This window comes from Dama dama, chromosome 18, assembly GCF_033118175.1.
Source record: "Dama dama isolate Ldn47 chromosome 18, ASM3311817v1, whole genome shotgun sequence".
NCBI classification, from domain to species: domain Eukaryota; kingdom Metazoa; phylum Chordata; class Mammalia; order Artiodactyla; family Cervidae; genus Dama; species Dama dama.
In genome coordinates, this window is record NC_083698.1 from 99,056,577 (window position 1) to 99,084,510 (window position 27,934).

General features: G+C 37.5%; 1 protein-coding gene across 3 annotated transcripts in view; it reads right to left on the bottom strand.

The window, feature by feature from the left end:
• Positions 1-27,934, bottom strand: part of BRAF (B-Raf proto-oncogene, serine/threonine kinase) — a 158,697-nt gene that overhangs the window by 14,867 nt on the left and 115,896 nt on the right. For 2 of the 3 annotated variants that reach the window (XM_061165935.1, XM_061165934.1), the window contains 4 exons: positions 13,879-13,925; positions 12,958-13,076; positions 9,091-9,222; positions 716-850 (listed from right to left, as the gene is read on the bottom strand). In XM_061165935.1, the coding sequence (XP_061021918.1) occupies positions 716-850; positions 9,091-9,222; positions 12,958-13,076; positions 13,879-13,925 (433 nt within the window). Of the gene's footprint in view, positions 1-715; positions 851-7,122; positions 7,204-9,090; positions 9,223-12,957; positions 13,077-13,878; positions 13,926-27,934 lie in introns of those variants that run through there. The other variant, XM_061165936.1, reaches the window with a different exon arrangement.

Below are 27,934 nucleotides of genomic sequence, written 5' to 3' on the forward strand. Positions count from 1 at the left end.
AATATTAGAGGGATGCTTGCCACCTATTTATTTTATTGTCAAGAAGAATAAAAGTAGCAGTACACAAAGTGTAGTCTGTAGAAAACTATTAATGCACTAACACTAAGATATTATTTGCCTTTTTTACTGTCATTACTTTATAAGTGGAGTTTATAGAGGCTATATAATGTAAGATACTACAACATAATAAATGCAAAGCAGAGAATCCAGCTGTCTTCTTTTTGCAGCAATTTGCGAGAAAGTGTAAAACAAATGTCACTTTTCTCTAATTTTTTTTTGCTTGGAAAAATACATTTTTTCATAAAACATTATTTAATGTAATGGTTTTATTTTTACTATGTTTAAGTAAATTTATAAATAAATATTTAAAACCTTAGTTTTAATTTCTAAAATGGGAATTACTACCTACAAAAACAAAAGGTCTTTGGGGATCTTCAATAATTTTTAAGAGTAGAAAATGGTTCTGAGACCAAAACGTTTAAGAATTGCTAGACAAAAGCAAAAGCTTTCTGAATATTTTGTATTGGGATCCTAAGTTACTAGGTTCAACCTTCATTAAATCTCCTTTAATAATATGTTAACTTATATGAGTCTTCACATAATCACAAGGAATCCAAATCTGTGAAATACAAACTGTGTGCTCTAAAAAAGTGCCTAAAAATCTGCATTAGAGTTATCAGTCTGTCCTTTTAGGTAACATAAAGTTTTTCCTTACTTGGGGAAAGAGTGGTCTTTCATCTCTTTTCTTTTTTAGGCACTCTGCCATTAATCTCTTCATGGCTTTTGGACAGTTACTCCGTACCTTACTGAGATCTGGAGACAGATATCCTCGTCCCACCATAAAAATTATCTGGGGAGGGAAAAAAAAGGCAAATCATATAATCTTGTAAATAGGTGAAAACACTGAAAATTCAACAAGTTGTACACGTAAGACAGGGACTTTTCTGTATGTACATTACACTTAAATAAAAAATTAAAAAGCACAATACCACTAGTACTCAGAGTCTTATATATCATAGACTATGGGGAATCAATACGTAATGTGCTGCAAGCTGAAATCTTCATGATCCCGTTGAGTACTGCAAAGGTCTCCTAACTGCTTCCCACACTTTCAGTCTTTCCTTATCCAGTCCATTTTCCCACTGATTGGGTAATCACTCTGAAACACAGATCAGATCTACCTCTTCCATTCAACCAAGAGTTAACCTTTGGTTAACCAAAGTTAATCCACTAAGCAGTTGTTCTGGCATCTGAACTTTGAACTCTTTTTGTTGAGGAAACTCTAATGGGGCATTGAGTTACATAAGTCTGAGAATCAGTCTCCTCCAGAGAGAAGAAGGTGAACTGGGAACTAAAATCTTCTGCTTAACAAGAAAAAAGGTTTATCTTCCCTGCGTGCAGGCAGAGATTCGCAATTTTTCTGATTTCTTTCTTTTCTAATTTTCTTACTTGTGGTTCTTTTGAAAGTGGGCAAAGACAGATGTTAGCAGTCTTAAGTCTCAGGGAGAAGAGAGGGATTTTGACCTTAGAGGGAATAGGTTCAATAGGGGTAGACTGGATGCTAATACCCTGATGCTGGGAAAGACTGAAGGCAAAAGGAGAAGAGGACAGCAGAGGAGATGGTTAGATAGTATGACAAGACTCAATGGACATAAGTTTGAGCAAACTCTGGGAGACGGTGCAGGACAGGGGAGCCTGGAGTGCTATAGTCCATGGGGACATGACTGAGCTACTGAACAACAACAGAGGCTAAGGTGGAAAGAGGCAGTCAGAGATCCTTGGTTACAGGGCAGAATTGATGAATTTTAGAAACAGTCAAGTCTGATATCCTACTTTGTTATTTCTGGTTTGGTGCTGTACTAACCCTTATTTAACTACACGCTGATCTGACCGAGCACCACCAAAGTGAAGTCAGTTTAATTTCATTTACCTCCTTTCCCATCTCCTTTGTTTTAACTGCTCTTCTCCCACTTCATAACAGGCATACCTTTTACCCATATGTAAGTTAAATATATTGCATATCACAATGTATTGCATATATGACACTGCATTGTGTGATATATTGCAATCACAATATATTGCATATATCACACCGTGCCAAGGTGTAAAACTGCTCAGGGTACCAAAGGGACACTTTTAAATACTGCTGTCTAACTAGACTCTAATGAATGGGTAGCAAATCCCTTTGTAAGACAATTGGTTTCCAATTCTTTGCTTTCAGCAAAATCAACTGAATTGCCAGCTAATTATTAAAATAATTTTAATGACAAGTTATTAAATAATTTTTGGTATGCAATAGAAAGTGTGATGATTTACAGTGTTGTGTCAGATTCTAGTTTATAGCAAAGTGATTCAGTTATATATATTCTTTTTCAGATTCTTTTCCATTACAGGTTATCATAAGATATTCCCTATGTTACACAGTAAGTCCTCACTGTTTACTAGGATTTTATTTTTAACTTAAGCACTTTAAAGTTCTTGAATGTTTCAGCCACAGGAGATATTATGTAGTTTCACTGTTTGATCACTTATGTTTAAGAAACATTTTGTCAGTTCCAATGGCATCTTTCAGCTTTCAACCTGTTGAACAGTTCTCAGTTACATTTGTTTTATAGAGTTCCTTCTCACTGTTCAAAGAGCAAATTTCTTCCTTATTCACAAGGAGAGTTCACAAAATCCTCAGTTATGGCCATGTGCTTCTGATCCGTGGCTTTGTCTCTTTTCCTTGCACAGACTTTTAAAAAATAAATTTATTTTAATTGGAGGCTAATTACTTTATAATATTGTGGTGGTTTTTGCCGTACACTGACAGGAATCAGCCACGGGTGTACATGTGTACCCCCATCCTGAACCCCCTCTCACCTCCCTCCCCACCCCATCCCTTTGGGTTGTCCCAGTGCACCGGCTTTGAGTGCCCTGATCCATGAATCAAACTTGCATTGGTCATCTATTTTACATATGGTAATACACACTTCAACGCTCTTCTCTCAAATCATCCCACCCTTGCCTTCTCCCACAGAGTCCAAAAGTCTGTTCTTTATATTTGTGTCTCTTTTGCTGTCTTGCATATAGGGTCGTCATTACCATCTTTCTAAATTCCATATATATGCGTTGATATACTGTACTGCTGTTTCTCTTTCTGACTTACTTCACTCTGTATACTAGGCTCCAGTTTCATTCACCTCACGAGAATTGACTCAAATGCAATCTTTTTAATAGCTGAGTAATATTCCATGGTGTATATGTATCCCAAGTTCGTTATCCATTTGTCTGCTGATGGACATCTAGATGGCTTCCATGTCCTGGCTATTGTAAACGGTGCTGCAATGAACATTGGGGTACATGTGTCTCTTTCAATTCTGGTTTCCTCGGTGTACATGCCCAGCAGTGGGATTGCTGGGTCATACGGCAGTCCTATTTCCATTTTTTTAAGGAATCACCATTCTGTTCTCCAAAGTGACTGTACTAGTTTGCATTCCCACCAACAGTGTTTTTCTCCACACCCTCTCCAGCATTTATTGTTTGTAGGCTTTTTGACAGCGGCCATTCTGACTGGCGTGAGATGGTACCTCATTGTGGTTTTGATTTGCATTTCTCTGATCATGAGTGATGCTGAGCATCTTTCATGTGTTTGTTAGCCATGGCTTTTGTCTTAACTGACATTAATTAAATTCTGTTTTTTAAAAATAATAAAGCAAAGAAGAAATTCAATAGAAGAAATAAGTAGGTCAAGCAATATAATCTGTGTGAAAGTTGACAAGTCTTGTTATTTTGGGGACTTGTGAAATAGTTTAAGATGGTTTTATGTGATCAACTAGTAGAACAGGTACATATTTTCTTATGCTTTCTTTCGAAAATTAAATTCAACTTTTAGAGTATTCTAGTGAAGTATAATTGGTTTTATAAAGATACAAAATTCAATTTTAATGACTCTTCTCCAAATAAATAACTTGCTATTACTTTTAGTTTAATAAAACTATAGTATTTCTATGCATATATTTATATATTTTGAAGAAGGAAATGGCAATCCACTCCAGTGTTCCTGCCTGGGGAAATCCCATGGACAGAGAAGCCTGGCACACTACAGTCCATGGGGCTACAAGAATTGGACACGGCTTAGTGACTAAAGCACCACCATAGAAAGAGTTCAAATAACCAGTGACAAGAGTCATGGTAAAGAATTAATCTTGCCCACAGGGAGGGCTGGCTTTTGCCTTTGGCTCCTAGAAGACTCTGGTTCAGTCCCTAGGTTGGGAAGATCCCCTGGAGGAGGAGTGAATGAGCACCAGCACCACCTGGAAGGTAATCTCTGAGCCCTGGAATGTCCTGCCTGATAAGAGTGCCTTTGTTTACCTGGGAGTCTAAGATCATGTCAGACAGTCTTATTCTATCAACGTGATTTACTGAGAGGGTTTTAAGTTATATGGTAAGAGTTTGATCTCTGCATGGGCTAAAAACTAAGGTGGCCAACTGTATCTATGTGACTGAGGCCTGAGAATAACTCTGGCCTCCAAGACTTAGGTGAGTTTCCCTGGCTGGCAATACTTCCTGCAGGCTGTTACATGTGGCTGCCAGGAGAACTTAGGACTGGTCATAACTGCACTGAAAGAGGACAACTGGAAGCTCCATATGTGACACTCTCCTGGATTCTGCCCTATGTGCCTCTTCCTGTGGCTCATTTTAACCTGTATCCTTTTGTTTTAATAAACCATCATGTGAGTATTAACAACTTCCAGTGAGTTCTGTAAAACTTAAAAGAGTTACTGAACCTGCTGAACTCTGCATACAGTTGTAACAAAACTTCTGACTTTCCCATACTCTTATTAATATTTATTTGAACAATATTTCTCAGCACTTCTTTAAAAATAAAACTAGAAAAAGGACTGATGCTAAGTCCCAGCTTATTCTAGCAAAAGTCTTATTTTTCACAAATATATGGATGAAGAGGAGACAAAAGTCCCATGTTGTTCATTAAATTACACATTTCCAATAAAATTTTACCTGTTTCTATATATCAAAACCTGTATGTTATTTTCATCAGATATATATTAATAATTGTTAATAGATAATTTGGAATTTAAAAAGTTAACAGAGCCTAAGGTCACTGGCAACTTTTAAAAAAAATTCTAAATTAAAATCCCTATTTTTTGTTGCAGAGATGTAATATGAGTGATCAATAAGAGGTTTCAAAGCATACAAATATGTTATATTAGGAAAAAAAAACTCATTGGAGAAAGAAAAATACAGGTATTCAATAGTTTAAAGGCAAAAAAAGAGCCATGTAAAACTTGCAGAAATTTCTATATATATTCATTCATACATGTTTTGTATGTATATACATACATATATATACATATTTTGGCTGCACTGTGCAGATCTTAGTTCCCCAACCAGGGATAGAACCTGTGTCCCCTGCAATGGGAGCACAGAGTTTCAACCACTGGATGGCCATGGAAGTTCTGAAACTTCCAAAAATTAATGAAGAGGTTTTATATTTTTTAAACAAGTAATGATGGTAAGTATCGAAATAAAGTATGACTTAGATTTTAATTGGTACATTTAGAAGTGATATAATCACATTTTTTGGAAATGTCAATATAACACACTGAAAATTACATTCTTTGCAATGATTTAAACTTAAGGGAAGGTCTTTGCTGGATGTAATTCATGGATAGGAAATTAAACTGGCACTTACACTACAAAATCAACAGCTTGGTTTGCAATTCTGGGACTGGTTACTTTCATCCTCAGTCTACACATCTACACTTGCATTCCTGGTATCCCTGCCCTCCCTTCACTCCTGTTTTGTTGGAGCACACATCTGCTCATCCTCAACATCACCTCCTGCACTGCCTCAACAGAACTGTGAACTCCCCTGAGAGCACAATCTATGTTTTACTCATCTTTGTATTGCTCTAAATCCCATACAGTAGGCATCACAAATTTTTTTTATTAAAATAAACTAGTTTGCATGTTGGCAATTTATTGGCTTCCCTGGAGACTCAGTGGTAAAGAATCTACTTGCCAATTCAGGAGACTTAGGTTCGATTTCTGGGTCGTGAAGATCCCCTGGAGAAGGAGATGGCAACTGACTGCAGTATCCTTGCCTGGGAAATCCCATGGACAGAGGAGACTGTCCATGGGGTCACAAAAGAGTTGGACCTGACTTAGCAACTAAACAACAACAGCAAGAAAATACTTGTTATCATTCCCTGGTACTTGTCATTTCCTGTCTCCTTTAGATCTTGCAGCTTAGAACCCAGCCACCAAACTGTGATAAAAGTCCAAGGTTCCTGTGAAAAAGTCCTCACAGAAAGACCCATGTTCAGAAGAACTGAGGCCCCTGGCCCTTGGCCATGACTAAGCTTCCGGCTGACAGCAAAACAGAATGATAAAGAGAGGGGAAAGGATAAAGCAATTTCTCAGACTTTTGGCATTCGTGTAAGTGAAATAAAAGGCATGCTACTTGGCAAAGTCATATAGGGATGGTCATTCCTCCAGGAGTTAAGAGGCCTATTTAGGAAAGAATCTGATCTTTGTTAACTTTAAGGAATTCTTTAGTTCAATCTCTTATTTTTAATAATTGAAAAAAAAAAAAAAACCTAGAGAGGTACAGTAGCCAGGTCATGCAGGTTGTGAGTCCAACATCTGCCATCACATCAGGCTGTTTGACCAGTCCTATCCTGAATTTACAGGCAAAACCTGCCACCTCAGACTATGGAGGGGTGAGAATATGGGGGGATGGGCCTACATTACACAGTAAAGAAGCAGCTGTACCATCTCCTATGGAAAAAATAAAGAACATTCCTAGATTTTCAAACAGAAGTCCAATCTGAGAGCCATGGAGATTAAAGTATGAGAAAGACAGAAAGAAAAATCAAATCAAGGAGATAGATGGAACACTACCTGGGGGGATGACTAGAGTTTCTGATTCAAAAGAGGGAGTTCCATGAAAAGCGCCACTTACAGCAGACTAGAAAGTAATGAAGCAGAATGGGGATGGTGGGAAGAGTACACAATTCTTTCATATCCTTTTCTTTATCAAACACTTGGTTTCAGACTGGCAAATTCCAGAAGGCTCTAACTATACTACCAGAAAGAATTAACTAGTAAAGGCCTTACCCTTCTGTTGGTCACTCACTTCTCTCATGGGAAGTAAGCCCTTGCACAGCATTTATTACACTCCCATGGAGGACAAAGCACCTAAAATGCCAAGAAGTGGATGAGTGCAGAACTCTGGGATGCTTTTTCCATATTTTGGAGACACTACTACTTATTTCCATAATATAACTTTATTCTTTTATTAAAACAAACTTATTCACTGACAAACGGATTTCATCCAGATCTTAGGTTTGTAATTTTTTATTGTTTTTTATCTCTATGATAAATCAACTAAAACTAAACTAAAATTCCCTCATGATTCGTCTAGAACAACAGTATGGCTAGGAAAACTGAACATGGCACAGGGTATTATGCTGGATGGTTGAGTTAATAAGACTGTAACTGGCAGACCACATGAAGCTGGTAAATTAGAGGCAATCTAATCCTCAGAATGCCATCATCGAATCAATCATCTCAGTGATCTAGGATCTGTCACAAGGACAGTAAGTGCAATGTTTCAATTATGTTCTTTAGCTTCTATTTTAGCCCACTCTGAATCTAAATTTCATGGAGGCTTAAAAGAATCAGATCATCAGAAGCCAGGTCATAGATTTCTCTTTAACACTTAGAGCTATAATTCAACATTTTAAAGCTATGAAGCAGTTAGAAAGACCAAACAACAAATTAAAAAATTTAGTTTTAGACTGACTTAGGTGGAAATGCAGCCATTTAAAAAATCCTCAAGATAGAGAACCAAGGCCATTGTTGAGTTAGGGTCATATGGTGATTCAATAAGTACACACAAGCATATGACAACTTAGATTACTTCTCTGATATTACATGATAGTTAAAAATTCTTAGTGAGAAAGCTACCCAATATCTTTAGAAAGCTTCAGTTATTACCAAAAAGATTGACAGTTGAACTGCTGACCAAAAAACTACTAAAGGAAGCATTATACATTAAAAACTATCATTTCATTAGGTTGGGAGGTTATGACCAAACACATACAACATTCATGCTTTTTTAAAGACTCTTTACACTGGTGATTCTCCGTGTGTGTTAGAAACGCCCAGTAAACCCATTAAAATGCTGATGCCTGGACCCCACCCCACTGAATCAGCATCTGCTCCAGCATCTTCATTTTTAAAACAAATTATCCGGGTGATTCACATGCAAGTCACAGTGTAATGTATAAATGCTATTTTAATCCCAGTTTATATGGTCAACTATTGGTTTCTAATATATTAACAGTATAACTGCTGCAATCTCTCTCCACATACACCCCCCCCCCACACACACACACTCTTTTAAAATGTTAAGGTGTATAAGGTAATTTCAGTAAAGACAATTCATTTTTCTTGGCCAGTGTTAAAAGCCTAGGTGAATTTAACATGGCTGGGATCAAAATGACAAACAGCTGCACGAGGCTATGCTGACACTTTGGAAGATAAGGAAGAGACAGCAGGAGCTTAGGAAGAGAGAGGTAAAAAATTCCCTCCTACTTGAATTCGTATCACAGAAAAATGAAAGCATGATGTAACAGTCCTTTCATTTATCTAGCTTTAAAAATCTAAAAAGTAGGGAGAAAGCTTAGTAATTTTGAAAGGATTTGGTATCAAGAAGTTCACAGCTGAGTACCTGCTCAGACCTGACTGCACATCTGTGACAGAGTAAAAGTCCTAAGCCCAGATGCTACAGTGCTGTGCCACGGTCCAAGGCAGGAGCCAGGCCCAGCACTGTGTCTCTAGTTCCTAGTCAGGAGAGCAGGCGGTTCACTCCACTACAACACTGAAGCATGGTATTTCAAGGAAAGGTCTTACACGCTGCGATTACTGTCAAAAGTACTGAACAAAAGGTTCTAAACCTGGAACCAAGATCAAGAGTTCTGTTCTTCATGCCTACCCGAGATCCAAGACTTCTTTGCTACAATGAATTGGAGCCTCTCGACAAATAGTAAAATTAACCCCAAGAAATGGGTGAATATTTACCTGGTCCCTGTTGTTGATATTTGAATAAGGTAACTGTCCAGTCATCAATTCATACAGAACAATCCCAAATGCATATACATCTGACTGAAAGCTATATGGGTTTTTATCTTGCATTCTGATTACTTCTGGTGCCTGGTAGAACATAAAAAGAAAAATATTGTTGTTTATTATTCACATCAACCAAATAAAGACTGAAAACCAAACTATTATAATTCTCAGAACAATGTTTTTATCATTAAATAATCTATATAAAATATGTAGTTGATTCTCTTATTTATGGCCAAAGAAAGAAAACTGATTATCAAAGATAAACAAAAAATAAATGCTCTGTAAACTCTGAGAGAAGCAGTACTGAGATTCCATATACATTATTAAGATTTAAAAAATTTTAACAGCTCCCCTCTCTCTACACAAAATACCATTACTGCCATTTGAATTTTTCCCATTACTTTTCCTATTAAGAGTGAGTTCCCACTTTCCATTACTGACTCAGGAAAGAAACCCTAGACCTGTCATTATGAGATGTTTGAAAGCAGCATAACCACTATGGTAATCGCCTGAGAATTTCAGTTTTTCCCATTGGTACAAATGATTCTCCTTATCTCAGCACACGTTAGAAAATCATGGTAAATTTCAAGACTGATACATTCCAACGCCTTTCCTGTTTCCAAAAGCAGTAGAATCATGCCATGGATGCTTTATTAACAAAACCAACAGACAGTAGGTAGACTGAATGGTATAAAGATTCTTTTGGCTGCTGCTTCTTGGGCAAAGATACAGACCTAATCATATTTGGTATATTTTTACGCATTTCAATTACTATAGTCTACAACTAGATTCATTATTAGCCATTTACATGTAATATAATAAATGGCTGATTAAATATTAGCTTTAAAGAGTTCCTTCACCTTGCATCTTCTGTACTGTTTCATTGGGAAAAATTAGAGAAACTGCAGGGTAACAAGACTTGGTGAAAACATGAATCTGATAAAAAACCAAGACGAGCTGCAAAAATGGCCCAAAGACCTGGAACAGGATTCCCAGTTAGTGGTCAGGGTAAGGCAGGGCAGACTATCTTACAAGGAGTAACAGCACTCCTCAGTCTTACCTGCAAAACAGAATCACCTGTGCAGCCTTTCAACTCTCAACATCTAGAGTACATACTAGCTCAGTAATACACCATCAGAGTCTAGGGATGGTATCAGCTTCAACTGCTAGTTTTTATAGCTCCCCAGATGACTTTAATGTCCACCAAGGCTGAAAACCACTGAGGAAAGATGTATGGGAGATCCAGATGCGAGTAAAGGATGGGGAGGGGTGAGGGTGCTGTGAGGGGTCCATCCACTTGGTTTTGTCATGTATTTTCGTGATAACTGTTCTTGGTAGTACAGTGCAAAATAAACCCCATACAACTGTGAAGCAATCAACAAGCCAGATTATTAAGAGGCTGGTTATGATACAGACATAATTTTCAAAGCCAGGATGCAATTTTTGTGAGGAACAGTTGAAGAACTGCCTTCTTGAAATTTAGTTTTACTTCACTACTGTTGGTAGATGGTTTGATGAAAAATCATATGTGATCTATTTATAAGAAATGCATGATTTATCCTCAATTAGTTTAGTAACATGAAAATTTTCACAAAAGGTTTTATTATTTAAGATATAAATAAAGCGAGATTGAGAATACCACTGTAAATAATTCAGGGACTTACCTAACCTTTGGTTCTGACCAAGCTCTTCTCACTTAGTCTATGGATGTTTCTGTTTATGAAGGCAGTTATCAACTCAAAAAGATTTTACTCAACATTTAAGTGTACTACTGACTAATCTCTTGTCTTAAAACTCAGCTTGGTGGAATAAAGGATGAACCCATCTGCCCAGGTATCAACAAGAAAGAAATTAAAAGAAAATATAAAACAATGTATAATAGTCCATAAACTGTATAATCTAAGGTTTTTGGAAAAGGACAAACCTGGAGACTTGACTGAGCCTAACTTTCCCACACTAGTTAAAATAAACACACCTTTAAAACATGTATCAAAAAAAAAAAAATGTATCAACTGTTTCTTTATAATTGTAGATTTTGCAATTTCATCCCCTCCCAGGATACCTGTTATCTTTGCTACAAGGTTTATGCCTTAAAGGTGTCTGAGATCCAGATTACAATGATTAATTAGCTTGTTTTTAATTATTTATTAAAACAAACATGTATTAAAGAAAAATATAGCTAGCTCTAATTACTAGATCCCAGAAAAGGCATTCAAAATCCATTAGTTCAACCCAGTGTTAAAGATGGAACGACTTGGAGGAGGTCAAGAAACAGGCAGGTTAAGAGTCAAAAGTATGAGAGTAAAGACATCTGGACTTCAAGTCCAATGCCAACCCCGTTCCACCTTGCCACTCACTCTAATGCCAGTTAATATAAGAAATCATAGCCAAATTTAGCCCCAGGCTTATTGTGACTAATTCAGAATCCTCTTCTTAGAACTGCTACAGATAAGTTCAGGGAATTCAGGCAAATGTGGCTTTGAAAGCCCTTGCAGTTTTGCTATTTCCAGCAGGTGTCCCAAAGTTTTACTGCAGGTTCAGTTATTGAAAACTTAAAACTGCACTAATAGTTTTGGAACATCCTGTATTCAACTTGGAGCACAGGTTCTCAAACTTTTTGGTCTCAGAATTTTTTCAGTCTTAAAAATTATGGAGGACCCCAAGAAGCGTCTGTTTATGTGGATTATACCTGAGGATACTGATCATATTAAAACTTAACTGAGGAACTGTTAAAATATTTATTAAATTATAAAACAACCATTAGCTGTGAAGACAGATTACCCCCCCCCTTTAAAAAAAAAAACAAAACAAAACTAGATTTTCAAAAACAAAGCTTACTGAGAAGAAGAATACTGCCATTTTTCCCCTTGCCACATCACAAGGCATGCAGGATCTTGGTTCCCCACCAGGGACTGAACCTGTGACCCCTGGCATAGAAGCATGGAGCCTTAATCACTGGACTGCCAGGGAAGTAAGTCCCTGTAGTTCCTTTTGGCTGGTTTAACAGCAGCTAGCTACAGTCACATATTCACTTATGCATTCAATCTGTTGTGATGTGTTCAACAGTATGAAGAAAAAGCTAGTCTCACACAGGACGATCTTGGGAAACCTTAAAGGGTCTTAAGGACCCCCCTGAGAAGAGCTGGCTTAAGAAAAGCCCTATGACCGCCCTTTTCAAAGCATGCTGAAAGGAACTGAACAAAAGTTTTAGTTCCCTCTTCTTATACTTTCTCTTTCTTCTTTTCCACAAAGCAGAAATAGGAATAAAGAAAGAACAAGAAGGAGCTATGCAGGGCACACAAGGCTGACAGTGTTAAAAATCTACCTTTCATTTTTCTTTTTCTTTTCCCAGCTGCCCATAATTACACCATTCTTTCTAGTCTAAAGAAAGTAACTTTCCAATTTAGGCTTAAATAAGATTGTGAAACAGTCTCTTATTCTTAAAAAGAGTAGCTCTTTTATTGAAACCTTAATAATGGCTGCAGATCACACCTACTTTTAAATTGCATACTTGTTTTTTTTGAAACAGCATACATAGAACATTCTAAACACAAAATATTTTAGAGACAATTCTATATAAAACTTAAGCAGTGCTTATAAAAGATACATTCTTTTGTTTAAGATATACTGAAGCTGGTTCCATAATATTCTTCCTAAAGATAAAATTAAAGTCTATTTATAACAAAATAAGGTCAACATTGGTTTTTGTGAATACTGAGAACTATGAGAACACTATAGTTGAAATCTTCAATGACTTTCTAATAACAGCATCTCAGGGGCCAAAAATTTAATTAATGGAGAAATAGCCTCAATTCTTACCATCCACAAAATGGATCCAGACAACTGTTCAAACTGATGGGACCCACTCCATCGAGATTTCACTGTGGCTAGACCAAAATCACCTATTTTTACTGTGAGGTCTTCATGAAGAAAAATATCTGAGGTGTAGTAAGTAAAGGAAAACAACAGGTCTCATTTTCCTATCAAAGCAAGCATTATGAAGATTTTAGGTATGAGATATAATTTCCACAATTCTTTACTATGATATTCTTTAAAAAGAAGTATAGTACTTCGCATTTTCTTTTAAAGTTAATAAGTATGCTTTAAAAATAGTGTTATTTGAACTGTATGACCTGCTTTTAGGATTTTTGGTGCCTGAAACGTGGTAAGATGAGGTACGCTGTTTTCCTAAGTTTGTGGGAGACCTTGAGACTTCCCCATTGGATTTTAGTAGAAGAGGCCCAAATCTCCTTCTGGCACTGCTAGGAAGGCTATAAAGCTCATCACTGGCATTGAGGCACTTGGCAGATCGGATCTGAATCTGGGCTTATGGAGGAAGAAGAAACGTTATGTTTTCCTCACCTCATTGTTATATAATGTAGAGCCATCAAATACATCTCAACGACCACTGAACAAGGTCAGGGCACTGAAAGAAGCTAGTAGATAGCTACAGAACTAGGCATGTTATAGTGCTTACAGGACATAAACAAGCAATCATAGTCCTACTATCATAAGGACTTAATAGATTTTTTTTTTTTTGCAATGGTTAGCTGTTCAAAAACCAAAAGCAGGTTGTAGTATCGTGTGTTACTACCCTCTAGTGCAAACCCATTTATTGATTCCCTTTACAGTGTATTGTTGAACTCAGCGTGAAAACTGGTTTTACATAATGTGAAGATAAAATGCAGGAGAAAAGGTCAGGATGTTTTCAAACTTCGCAGACAAGTTCAGGAAGGATACTATTACTCTTGAGGTCTCTGTGGATGATTGACTTGGCGTGTAAGTAACTGAAAAACAAAACATCATTTTAACCTGAGGAGGGCTAACGACTCTGGCCTCAGTATCTATAGAACACATTTAGGGGTGTAAACAAAGATTTATTTAGAATCATGATACAACTGCAAACTTCACATTGTGATAATCCCTTTATAGAAGAAACAATAAAATAGACTACAAGTGAACTGAGGATTTTAGGAACATATTACTATTATGGTACAACCAAAATCTTTTTTTCTATTGAATGACTTTGCTTTATCTTTTACTATTTACCAATACAAACCTTCTACTCCAGTCACGCCTATTTATCCAGGTCCTTTAAGTATACCTTGGTATTTAATCCCATCTCTGTGATCAGTGCTCCCCTCCCACACCAAACTAGCTTTCTTTCTATTCTCCACTGAATCAGACTTATTCCTTAAGACTGAATATAGTTCTGACTCCTAAGTGACGTTTTCCCAAGAGTCAACCATAAATGAAGTGATCTTTGCCCTGTTCAGTTATATAGTAATTACTGTAACAGTTTGATTCATGTTTGCTTGCTTTTTTTCACCTATGTTCACTTTCTATTTGGAATATAAACTCCATTTGATAAAATAAAATCACTTTTAAATGTTGTATTATATGTTCTTAAAATACCTTCTTAAAACTAGTGAGGAACTTGCTACTGTAACAGACACAGTGAATCTATTTCAAAGTCAATGATAAATTTAAATCATCTGTTACCCCTAAAAACTGCCTCAGTTGAGTTTATTGAGGGAAAGAACTGTGTCTGGTTTGTTTCTGTTTATCCCCAGAGCCTAGTAGCATGCCTGGCATGTGGTAAATATTCAATACATATACACTGAATCAACAACAATGAGATAAATATAATGTCCTAGTGAAGGTTATTTTTCTTCATTTAACTGTAGGAAGAACAGATACATGAGACTTCTGAAATCTAACGATGACTATTAGGAAATAAATTTTGCCTTGAAGTAAGACTTTAAATTCAAATGATATAATCAAAATTATATAATGAACACTGTTAAAAAGAAAACAGTTGCAAATAATTAACTTAATTATTTATGCTTTCTCATCTTCAATTTCCTCATCCAGAGATCAAGACTTTGAAATTTTTTCTCAGACAACATTTTTATTTAAAATTACTGCTTATACAAAGCCAACTCCTTCTCCTCCAATTACTCTTACATTATACTGTTTATTTCCTTCACAGCATTTATCACAATCTGAAATTATCTTGTTGTCATGATTTTTTAGGCTGAGAGTTTGATACGCTACACCACACTCACTCTTGCATCGAAAGAAAACACGGTTATCAGTTATAGGCCTCATATGCTTGAAAAGTTCTGCAGTGACATAGAAAGGTTCAAAAGGAGAAAAATGAGTCAATCAAAAGCTGTTCCAAGATGGGGAGACCTTATCCTCATTAGAAAGAAAAGCGGATAGGTCACGATACTGGTGGTGGAGTTTGGGACTTCTTATTAGTATTTAGTACACAGAAAAGGTGTGGTCTCTGGAAAGAGGTCCTGTCTCCTTTGAAATTAAAGACAACAACAACAAATGGGTGGTACATATGAAAATAGAGAGGCATGATGAAGTTACAAGATGGGAAGATATAGGTATTCTTGATGGATAGTCTCAATCTTTTCAACAAATTTGATACAAAGAAATACACCAAGAATAATGTAGATAGAAATGTAACTACAGGGTTGAAGAGAGAAAATTTCTGACCAGGAAAGTACTAGATAATTAACAAGATATAAATATAATGGCTGAGCTAGTGATATATAATCATAAACAGCATAAATCTATTATAGGCCAAAGTTGCATACAGCTGCAACCTGAACTAATATTACTTTATCCTTGTGTAGTCTTTTATCATTTAGAAATTGCTCTACTAACTTGTATCTTATTTAATAAACTCTCTTTCTGCAACACTTCTATAACAAAAGCAGCAAAAGAGCAGAAATCCTGGTCTATATAATGGAAGGTTGGAAAGAGGAGAGACTCAAACTCCTCAGCGGGAAAAAAGGGAGGAGTATCATACCTCAATCCCTACTCAATCCCTATAATATTCTAGATATAGGCTGGCCCTAAACCATGATTTCCTTAAGCATCAACCAGTTACAATGTAAGATGCCACACCCCACATTAACTGGTTGAGGGTAAGGAAGGGAACAAGAATAAATGGACTAAAAAAAAAAGCATAAATGGACTTTGCTATAGATGATACAAAAGTCTATCCATTATATAGGACAGTTACACTGGAACTCCTTCTAACCTTTCAAAGATGCTAAGAAGAACCCTCTAAGTTTATAAAAGTAGTGCTTAGTCGCTGAGTCATGTCCAACTCTTTGTGACCCCATGGGCTGTAGCCTGCCAGGCTCCTCTATCCATGGAATGAATTCTCCAGGCAAGAATACTGGAGTGGGTTACCATGCCCTCCTCCAGGTGAGCTTCCCAGCCCAGGGATCGAACTCAGGTCTCCCCCATTGCAGGCAGATTCTTTACCATCTGAGCCACCAAGGAAGTCCATAAAAGTAGCAGGAAAGAAAAAAACATGTTATAAACTAAATGAATATCATGCTCTTGATAGGTTTCTGTTAGGAGTCTCCTTTCCTGAAGAAAAGTATCCACCTACAGAATCAATTTAACCTTAAGAAGCTGGCACATCAGCTAGTAAAATTTGTTCTCTATGCTGTTTCTTTCAAGGTCTTATGCAAGATTCAATTTTTCAGCGTTCTTTTTAGACCATACTATGATGCCCTGACATCAAACTAAAAAGCTTCTGCACAACATAGGAAATCACCACCAAGATGAAAAAGCAACCTACCAAAGGGGAGAAAGTATATGTAAATCATGTATCTATAGGGGATATCAAAAAATAAAAAGAACTCACATCTCAGTAACCAAAAACTCAATCAAGTTTTAAAAACAGACATTTTCCCAAAGAAGAAATACAGATAGGCCAACAGGTACATACATGAAAAGGTGTTCAACACCACTAACTACCAGGGAAATGCAAACCAAAATCACAACAAAATATCATGTCGTATCTGTTATAATGACTATTATCAAAAAGGTAAGAAATGCCAAGTGTTGGCGAGGGGCAGATAAAGGGAATCCTTATGTACTGTTAGTGGGACTATAAATTGGTACAGCTGCTATGGAAAACAGAATGGAGGTTCTGCAAAAAATTAGACACAGAATTACCATATGCACTAACAATCCCACGTTGGGGTATATATATCCAAAAATATTTAACTCAGCATCTCAAAAACACTTGCACCCTCATGTTCACTGCAGCATTATTCATAGCAACCAAGACACGGAAACAACTTAAGTGCCCATCAATGGATAAAGAAAATGTTAACACACACACACACATATACAAAGCAACAGTATTCAGCCATAAAAAATGAGGATATCTAGCCATTTATGACAACATGGATGGATCTCGAGGTCATTATGCTAAGTGAAACAGGTCAGAGAAAGACAAATACTGCATGATGTCACTTACTTTTGCAATCTCAAAAAACAGAAAAAGCAAAACAAAACCCAAATTCCTTTCATCTTCCTTATGGTGGGAAAAAAATGTTTATTAAATCAGCCACTGTTATTATGGCAGCTACAGTCACTCTACTGACTCCTATTAAAATTATATTCAACTATAGCCCTAGAGAGTTGTTGTTCTTGCATGGCTCCACAAAACCATTTCCCTTATCCAAAATTTGTGTACTTCTCTATTTTGGACTTGAATAAGATTTCATATTTTGCACACACGGCCTACATGTGCTTAGTTGCTCAGGCGTGTCCGACTCCTTGTGATCCTATGGACTGTTACCTGCCAAGCTCCTCTCCATGGGGATTCTCCAGGCAAGAATACTGGAGTGGGTTGCTATGCCCTCCTCCAGGGGATCTAGCCAACCCAGTGACTGAACCCAGGTCTCCGGCATCGCCGGCGAATTCTTTACTGTCTGAGCCACCAGGGAAGTCCTGAGACATGGCCTGTAATTGTAGCTTATTAAAGTTCTAGTTTTCACTAAAAATTAAGTTTATCAGCATGCGAATGATGCCTTCATCTAAGTAATGTATAAATATATGCTAGTCATATTCAAGAGAAGAGCCAGGACAAAACTCTCCTCGCGTAAGAACTTCAGGTATGATAATTATACAATTATGAACCTAGTTAAATTCTTCATGTGTGTTACACATCTCTATTTTATCCTAAAGAATATCATGAGAGATTTTAGTCAAATACTTTGCTGAGATTCAAATGCTGTGCCTACACCATCTGCCCAAATTATCAGTCTAGTCTATTTATAAAAGCCTCAAGTGTCTCTCACTCGTTTGCTGTTTTCTTACACTTTCAGCTATTTCTAAAATCAAGCAACTGACCTACAGACACATTAGCATTTCAGTCCTCTTTGATCTAATGCTACACAATTTGAAATAAGTTCATTGGTCTTTACACAGCAAGATGAATCTCTCCTCTGACACCAACGGAGAACTGTTAGCAGTTGATTGGACTAGAATGCGCGATGGTGGTGACAAGGTGTTATTTTATCCAAATAGAGTTTCAAATCCCAGTCTCCATGCTAGTTTGATGTTTTCCTCATCCCTCATAATCAGTGCGGAAGGTGAGCAAAACTTCAGGGAATGCCATTCTGCCAGTCTTATGTAGTTAGTAATCATTCACCACATTAAAATGATGAAAGGCCCTAGTAAGTGGAGATCACACATTTTTCAGTTGCATTCTACAGTGGCCTAAATTCAATTTTTACTTAGATCTTTCAGTTTCTCTCACTTTAAAAATCTAATTTACGGAGAGGTGTAACCAGTATACAACACAAAATGTACCCATTTACTATGTCAGTTTAAAGAGTTTTTGGCAGACACATATGTATACTTGTCTAAAGACCAATCATAACCAAGGTGAAGAATATCCATCACCCCGAAAGTTTCTTCATACATTTCTACAATTAACGGTACCTCCCTAGGCTCAGGCAACCATTGATAATGATTTCTATTACTAGCAATTAGCTTTACCTTTCCTAGAATTTCACATAAACAAAATCATTTGGCTTCTTTTGCTCAGCATGATTTGGAGACTCACACCCTGGCTGCATATAGTATTAGAGTGGATAGATATACCATAACTTAACCAGTTAGTTGTCAGACATTTGGGTTGTTGTGTTTTTTGGCAATTATGAATAAGATACTATCTATAAACATTCATATATGAGTTTTTGTTGCTGACTTGTTTTCATTTCTTTTGGGAAGTCAGTGAGATTAGAATTGTTCATATGGTTAATTTTAATTTGAAAAGAACCTGCCAAAGTGGTTGCACCATTTAAGATCCTTACTAGCAACATGTAAGAGCTCTGGTTACTCTGCATCCTTGCAAATATTGCTTTGTTGGCTCTGATTATAAGCATTCTAGCGGGTGTGTAGTGGCACCCTATCTGTAATGTCTAACATGTTGAGGATCTTTGCATGTGCTTATTTGCCATTCTTTCATCTTCTTTAATAAAGTATTCCAATCTTTTGCCCATTTTTTCATTGGGTAGTTTGTCCTATAATTAAGTTGTCTTATAATTAAGTTCTTCATATGCTTTGGATATAATTCTTTTACCAGATAATGTGTCCTGCAAACATTATCTTCAAGTCTGTGGCTTGTCTTTTCATTTTCTTAACAGTGTCTTTTGAAAAGCAAAAGTTTTAAATTCTGATAAAGTCTAATTTATTAATTTTTTCTTTTATGGTTCTTAATTTTTGTGTCATAAGAAATCTTCACCTATCTTCAGGCTACAATGATTTTCTCCTATGTTTCTTCTAGAGGTTTTAGATGTTCAGCTTTTAGTCTTAGGCCTTTGATCCATTTTGAATGAATATTCACATCTTGTACCAGAAAAGGGCTAGTTATTTATCCTATTTGGATATACAGTTGTTACGGTAACATTTTATTTTGTTTGTTTTAAAATATTTATTTGGCTGTGCCAGGTCTTAGTTACATGGGATCTCTGCTTTTCTTGTGCATGAGTTGTGGCATGCGTGTTCTTTGGTAGTGGCATGCAGGATCTAATTCCCTGACCAGGGATGGAACACAAGCCCCCTGCATGGGGAGCGAGCAGGCTGAGTCACCAGAGAAGTCCCAGGATAAAGATTTTGTGAAAATGGCTCTAGGGAGCCAGTTCTGGGAAAAGTGGATTGGGGAGAGGGAGCTTCTGAAGGAGGGGGATGCAGGGGTCATGGACTCTGAAGAGAGGAAGATTCTGGGGAGAGTAGGCGGGGGGAGGCGGGGAGAGGGAGCCCCGAGTGGAGGGAGATTCAGGCAAACAGGGGGTGTAAGGTGAAAGCTCTGATGAGGGGGATTTAGGAGTGGGCCTACTGTGAGCACTCGGGGAGGAGGAGACTGAAAGGAAGGAAGTTTTGGTGAAAGCTAGATTCTGGGGAAGGGGGCTTTAAGAGGAAAAGGACTCTGGGAGAGGATAAGGAGGTGGGTTCCAAAAGGTAGGGGGATTCTGAATCCTGCCAGAATTCTCGGAGAGGAATTCTAGACGAAAAAATGACTGCTGATGGTGAAGTTGTAAGACAAACCTCCTCCGAGGGGACTGAGAATCAATTTCCAGTAACATTTTTTGAAAGGACTATCCTTTCTCCATGAATTGCCCTGGCATCCTGGTGTTAAAAAAAAAAAAAAATCTACTGATCACAGACTAATAGATATACTTCTAGACTTTCTTTCCTGTTTTGTTGAGTCACACATCTATCATTAAAAATTACACTGTCTTGATTACTGTGGCGGCTTATAGAAAGTTTTGAATCTCACATTAAATGTCCTTCAACTTTGTTCTTTTTCAAAAGTGACTGACTAAAACTGACTATTCTTGCCACTGTATTTCCATATATGTTTTAGGATCAACTTGTGAATTTATACCAAAATCCTGCTGAGACTGGGGCTGTACTGAACCTATAGATTCTATAGATCAATTTGGAAAAAACAGACATCTTAATAATACAGTGTTTTCTAGTCCATGAATATGATATCTGCATGTCCTGTTTCCTGGCTGGGACTTACATTAGAGAGGGTATAATCTCTCTTTGGAAAATACTCTCACCATAATTTAAGTACACTACTGGCCTGAAGAGACTAAGTGTGAGTATACTGTAAACATGGAATATCACAATATTGATGGAATAGCAAAAACTATGCTGTTCCTAGAATAGCATTCATAAACTCAAACACATAAATTCACAAGTATGGTACTTGTTTGTTTATAAGAGCAAGACAGTTAAATGTGGGAAATGAGAGGTACTTCAACCACTGCTGCTGGAACAACTGGATATCCACATAAGGAAAAAAAAAATCTTCAATCCTTACTTCATACTAATTTGAAGTAGGTGGAAGAACTAAAACTAAAAGCAAAAATTATAAAACCTCTATAAAAAAACCAAAGAATTACTATCACCCTCCTGTACATGTAAAGTATTTTCAAGTTCTCAGGATATTTTTTACATCATTTGATTTTATAACCTTCGCATTTCTTTGTGAGGCAAGCAAAAGGGCAATAAGGCCACTTACGCTGATGGGAAAACCAAAGCTCAGAGGACCTAAGTGCTGTGACTAGAAAGGTGAGGAGGAAAGGACATGGGTTGTGAATGTGCAGATCTGGCTCTGAGATCCAACTGTATCACTTACTAGCCGTATGACCTTGGATACACGACATAATTCCTGAAGCTCTGGATTTCTAACATGTAAAACAGAGATAATGTTTACCTTCATAGATTCTTTCTTTCATTTACTTAACACATATTTATTGAAATCCCACTCTGTGCTAAGCAACAATTGTTCTAAGTCTGGAACTTAAGCAGAAAATCCCTACCCTAAAGGGGCTTGCATTTTAGTACAGAAGATATTAAAAAGATGCAAAAAAGTAGATGGGAGACAGAAAGTGCTGAGTGTCAGGGGGTTGTAATTTCAGGCCAGGGAAGGTCTCTTTTCAAAGGATAGCTTGAGTAAAGATTCAAAGGAAGAGAGGGAGAGAGTCGTACAGATACGGGGTAAGAACCCAGCAGGCAGAGGGGCGAGCAAGGGCAAAACCCCACGGCAGCTGTGTGCTTCCTGCGCTCTGCAAAGGCAACCTGGCTCAGACGAGAGAGCAGGAGGCGGAGGAGCAGTCAGTGAGCTGAGAGCGGTAGTAAAGCAGGCGCCGGGGGAGGTGGGGGGACATTCTAACAACTATTAGAAGGACTCTGGCTTCCTTTCTGTATGAAACGTGAAGACACTGGAGGAGCAGAAGAGCAACATAATCAATCTGACTGAAGTCTTCAAAGGACTACTCTGGCTACTAAGTTGAGAATACAATGAAGGTGGGTAAGGGTGGAAGTAAGGCACTCACCCAGGCAAGAGGTAACTGTGGCCTGAATCAGGGTAACAGCAGAATAGGTGATGAGAAGCTGTGAGATTCTTGCTGCGGTTCAGTCGCTAAGTCGTGTCTGACTCTTTATGACCTCATGGATGGACTGCAGCACGCCAGGCTTCTTTGCCCTTTACCATCTCCTGGAGTTTGCTCAGATTCATGTCCACTGAGTCGGTGATGCTATCTAACCACCTCATCCTGTCAACCCCTCTCCTCCTGCCTTCAGTATTTCCCAGCATCAAGGTCTTTACCAATGAGTCAGCACTTTGTATCAGGTGACCAAAGTATTGGAGCTTCAGCATCAGTCCTTTCAATGAGTATTTAGGGTTTATTTCCTTTAGGATTGACTGGTTTGGTTTCCTTGCAGTTCAAGGGAATTTCAAGAGTCTTCTCCAGCACCACAACTCAAAGGCATCAATTCTTCAGTGCTCACCCTTCTTTATGGTCCAGTTCTCACATCCATACATGACTACTGGAAAAACCATAGCTTTGATTATACGGATATCTGTCAGAAAAGTGATGTCTTCGTTTTTTAATATGCTGTCTAGGTTTGTCATAGCTTCCCTTCCAAGGAACGTCTTTTAAATTTCATGGCTGCAGTCACTGTCCACAGTGATTTTTTGGAGCCCAAGGAAATAAAGTCTGTCACTGATTCCATTGTTTCCCCATTTATTTGCCATGGAGTGATGGGACCAGATGCCATGATCTTAGTTACTATTTTCTTTTTATGTTGAGTTTTAAGCTTTTTTACTCTCTTCTTTCACCCTCATCAAGAGACTCTTTAATTCTTCTTCTCTTTCTGCCATTAGAGTAAGATCCTAAATATACTTTAAAGATAAAGATAACTGGAGCTGATTAATAGATTGGTAGTATGGTATAAGAAAAAGAAAGATGTCAAAGACTAGGAACAAAATGTCAGATATAAGCAGCCTAAGGAGAGAGCTGCCAGTCACTGCAATGAAAAGACTGCAGGAAGGGCAGCCTTGAGGAAAAAGATCAGGACCTCAGAATCAGACATATTACATTTGAGATGTCCATTGGACAATCAAGAGATGTTAAGCACAGTTAGATATGACAGTCTGGAGTTCAGAGGAAATGAATTAGCTGGAGACTGCCATAGAAATGGAAATTAAACAGTATTTTAAGTCATGAAACTTGATGAGATTACCAATGGACTATTTCAATGTTTAGAGAGGTTAAGGAGTTGAAGAACTAGCTGAGAAGGAACAGATAGTAAGGAGAAGGGAAATCAAGAGAATATAAAGTAATGCTTCTCAAACTTTAGAATGATTAATGATTAGAATCACTTAGGGATCTTGTTAAAATGCTGCCTACAATTCAGTAGATACCAGGTGGTGTTTAACATTCAGCTTTTCTAAAAGGCTCCCAGGTAGTAGAGTTTAAGGGATTAAGAAGAGGTTTCATGAAGAAGAGTGTGATCAACTGCATTATACACTTCTGATGGTTGAGGACTGAATATTTAACCACCAGATCTAGCAACATGGTAACTATCTTATTAAAAGATATTTCAGTGAAGTGTCAGGGGCAAAAGCCTGACTGGAGAGGGGTCCAAGAAAAAAGGGGAGGGAAGAATTTAGAGTAAGGACAACTCAGTTGAGAAGTTTTACTATAAAAGAAAGAAGAGGAAAGAAGTGATAGCTTGAAAGGGAAGTGGGGTCAAGAAAAGGACTCCCACGACTTCTTTATTACGAAAACTTTTATGCATAGAAAAATGAAAAGAATAGCATAATAAATAACCTGAGACTTGCACCTACGTTTAAGAATTGTCAATATTCTTCCAAATGTACATAAGAAAGATGTTTTAAAACACAAGAAAATCCAGTAGAAAAGGAAAATCTGATGTTGAGCAGGAGAGCGCTACTCAAAAGACGTCAGTCTGTAGGAGAAAGGTGATGGTATGTGTGCACAAATTAGAAGGACTGGCTTTTACTCTTAACGATGAGACAGAAAAATTGAGTGTGAATGTAGATAGGTAGGAAGATATTGTGGTGGGTGTTTCTAGTAGTTAATAAAATGGCAAGCAAGGTTATCAGTTGACAGTTCTTGGAGAAGAGATACTGGAGGACTGAGGATAAAAAAAGTATGACAGGGTCTACAACAGAGGAAGAGCAAAAACCCAGCAAGTGGAAGTATGATGGCTGCATGGCATTCAGGGCCCATTTATATGCTGAAAGGACTAACTAAACTGAAGAAGCAGAACAGTGAAGAGGTCAAGGAAATACACTCTGGAGCCAAAGTGCTTGCGGCAAGTCACCTGGCCTTTTAAACTAGTTTCTCCACCAGTAAATACAGGATAATAACAGTATCTACCTGCAGGGAGGAAAAGACCCTGATGCTGGGAAAGACTGAGGGCAGAAGAAGAAGAGGGTAGTAGAGGATGAGATGGTTGAATGGCATCTCTGACTCAACAGACATGAGTTTGAGCAAACTCAGGGAGACAGTGAAGGACAGGGAAGCCTGGCACGCTGCAGTCTATGGGGTTGCAAAGAGTTAGACATGACTTTGCGACTGAACAACAGGGTTGCTAAGGATTAAATGAGATAGTATATATAAAGTACACAGAACAGTGCTTGGAACAAATATTATGTAACTGCTAAATATATCACTATATAAAAAACCCCACAAAACATAGTTGGTATAAAAGAAAGAGTGAGTTACTAGTAGTAGCAGAGATGGAGTTAGGACATATTTATCGATCGGTAAAGACGTCTAAAATAAGAGCAAGTAAAAAAAAGTAAAACCAGTGTGATTCTGTATTTAAAACAACCACTGTATACAGTATTAAAATACAGAATTCTGAAAAGATACACAATACTACACATCCGAACGTTAACAGTAATTCTCTCTCAGTAGAGTACTGATGCTTATTTATGTTTACACTTTCTAAATTTTCTATAGCAATTATGTATTTCCTTATAATACTTTATATTTTGAAATTAAGAAAAACTGCAACAAAGGCTAATTGTAGAAACCACTTTTCCTCACTACACTTAACGCTTTAAAATTTTTACACATTTGCCTCCTTTTTAAAAAAAATTACACCTGTAAGAAAGTTGTGAAAATAAAACACAACTATAGAATCTTTTAAATAAAAAGACGGAAACCACAAGAATTTTACATAGGTAAAACTAAAGTCTCTCTGTCCTTGATAAGCTAGCCCCATCTTAAGACTCTTTTTTGCCATCCTGGAGACAACTACTACTGATTGAGCTTGCTGTGTACCTTCTAAGCTTTTGTTTAATATTTCTATATATATATATATACATAAGATTTAAAAATATATGTAATGTTTTGTTTTTAAAATTTTAAATGGTCTCAGGCTGCAGCTTGCTTTTCTCACTTGACATACTTTAAAGCTGATGTTGAAACATATTATTATTCATTTGTGCTATATATTCTTTCCCTGCACATACGTGCCAATACTTCATTCATGCAGTCTTCTACTGATGAACATTTATGTTTCCAAATTTTCACTAGTAGATATTTTCCTGTAGTATATCTCCTTCAATATACCTCTCTTGGAACAAAAGCTGGTTGTTTCTTGGGGGAAGACCAAACACTTTGTTTTAATAGAGCCTTCCAAGTTATCCCCAGGTTGGCTGGCTGCATCAGGAGTGTCCCAGTAAGCAATCCCCCAATCTTTATCAATACTTAATCTTGCCAGAATTTGGACATTTAAGCAATTCTAGTAGGTAAAAAATAGTACTTTTTTTAATTTGCATTTTTTGTGATTATCAGCATCCTCCTCTCAAATACTGTTTTTATCTGCCAGAAAATAACGTTTACTATAATTAAATATTCTTCAATCAATCAGAATTATTTTCAGTCATTAATACATGTTTACCATCTTCTCAGCTTCAATTCATCCTTCTATCTTTCAACTAGGCTTACCCAGGAGTAAAAAGAAGCATGCATGCACGCTGTGCACGCTGAGTCGCTTCAGTCATGTCCGACTCTGTGCGACCCCATGGGCAGCAGCCCACCAGGCTCCTCTGTCCAAGGGACTCTCTAGGCAAGAATACTGGAGTGGGTTGCCATTGCCCTTCATTGTTGTTTTTTAAGTAAATTGTAAGAATTTATCCTCAAATTATTTTTAATCACCTTACAATCAGAATACATCACTCCTGTGAGAACAACAGATTGCAACTTTCTCTGTGTGCCTCCCTGAGTAAACATTTAGCAAATTTTCTAATAAAGCTACATTTAAAATTATACAATAAATATTAGACTGAAATGAAAAGCCCTGAAAAGAAATAGCACGACAGACTGACAATTCCTGGAATTTCTCTGTAACGTTATTCTTTAAATACTTTGGCCCTTTGGCAGAATCAATGACTTTCAGGTGAGAAGGTGATAAACATATACTATATGAATCCTGATTCCTAAGAGTGAGTCTTTAATTATCTGCCACTAGAAAAGCTCTGCTCTCGTAAAGTAAACCTAGGAATAGGAAATGATCTTTTGCTGAAGAGAGAAGACAGTCACACAGGAAAAATGTCACTCATCTACTGTCGGCTTATATTTTCTAATCCAATAAAAGGGACACATTTGAAAGTCCCAATAATTCAATCTTCCTAATTTCTAAAGGTTTTATCTAGGAATGACTGAAACCCCAGTACTATATATAGTGAGACAGCATGCTCTTATTCTGCTTACATCCTGGAACTTTAGAATCAGTTTTGGAAAGCAGTCAGAAAAGATCATTTTGAACAGTCTCCGGAAATCATTCGGGGGCAGACTAGTTTGAAATGAGGGCTGAAATAAAGGCCATTACTAAGCAACTATTTAAATAGTCTACAGATCTACTGGTCAGCTATATCTAGCTTGTTCTGTACTTGGTGAAATGATGGTGAAGGACAATGGAAGAGGGACCTGACATCTAAAAGTTTAAATAATTGGAAGGAACGTACTTTCCAGTTGACTATAAATATCAGCATTTTAACATTTTTACATTGTTATAGGAATGTTCCTTATAAAGCATCTGTCCTTATTTCATAGAAAATCTTTTATCTCTGAGGAAACTGGTAAGAGGTTTTTGCGGGGGAGGGTGGGGGTGGGGGGGGGGGGAGGTTAGCCCTTCTTGAACTGTGTTTGTTTATTCCTAGTTTCCTTTCCCCCATTTGTTCTCTGTCACTGGCCTAAGAGACCTTCCCTCTGATGTCTGGTAATTGAGAGATAATTTGTCTTTATCCAGACTAAGTGAGACTAAAAGGCAGTCTGAAAGCTTGGAGCATACAGATGGAATCCTTGTTCTGAACTCCCATCTAGATGGAATTCCTAGTATCACTACCTTTGTGTCTCTACTCTTGGCTGGTAGATTCCTCAAACAAGAGTCTTCCAGTCTCCTGCCTGAAGGGGAAGGTTTGGCTGCCAGTACTCTGGGAAACAAATGAAAAGAGAGTACTAGCTCTCCATTCATCACTTAGTAGGCAGTCACCCAACCCCACTCCCCACCCCCACACCCCATTTCCCCTGTATCCTGGGTCCAGAAACTTTCTCTCCTCTCTAGAGAATATGTTTCCAGTGTCCTGCCAGGCAGGGTAGGGATGGGGTGTCCATCCAGTGGCATAGAG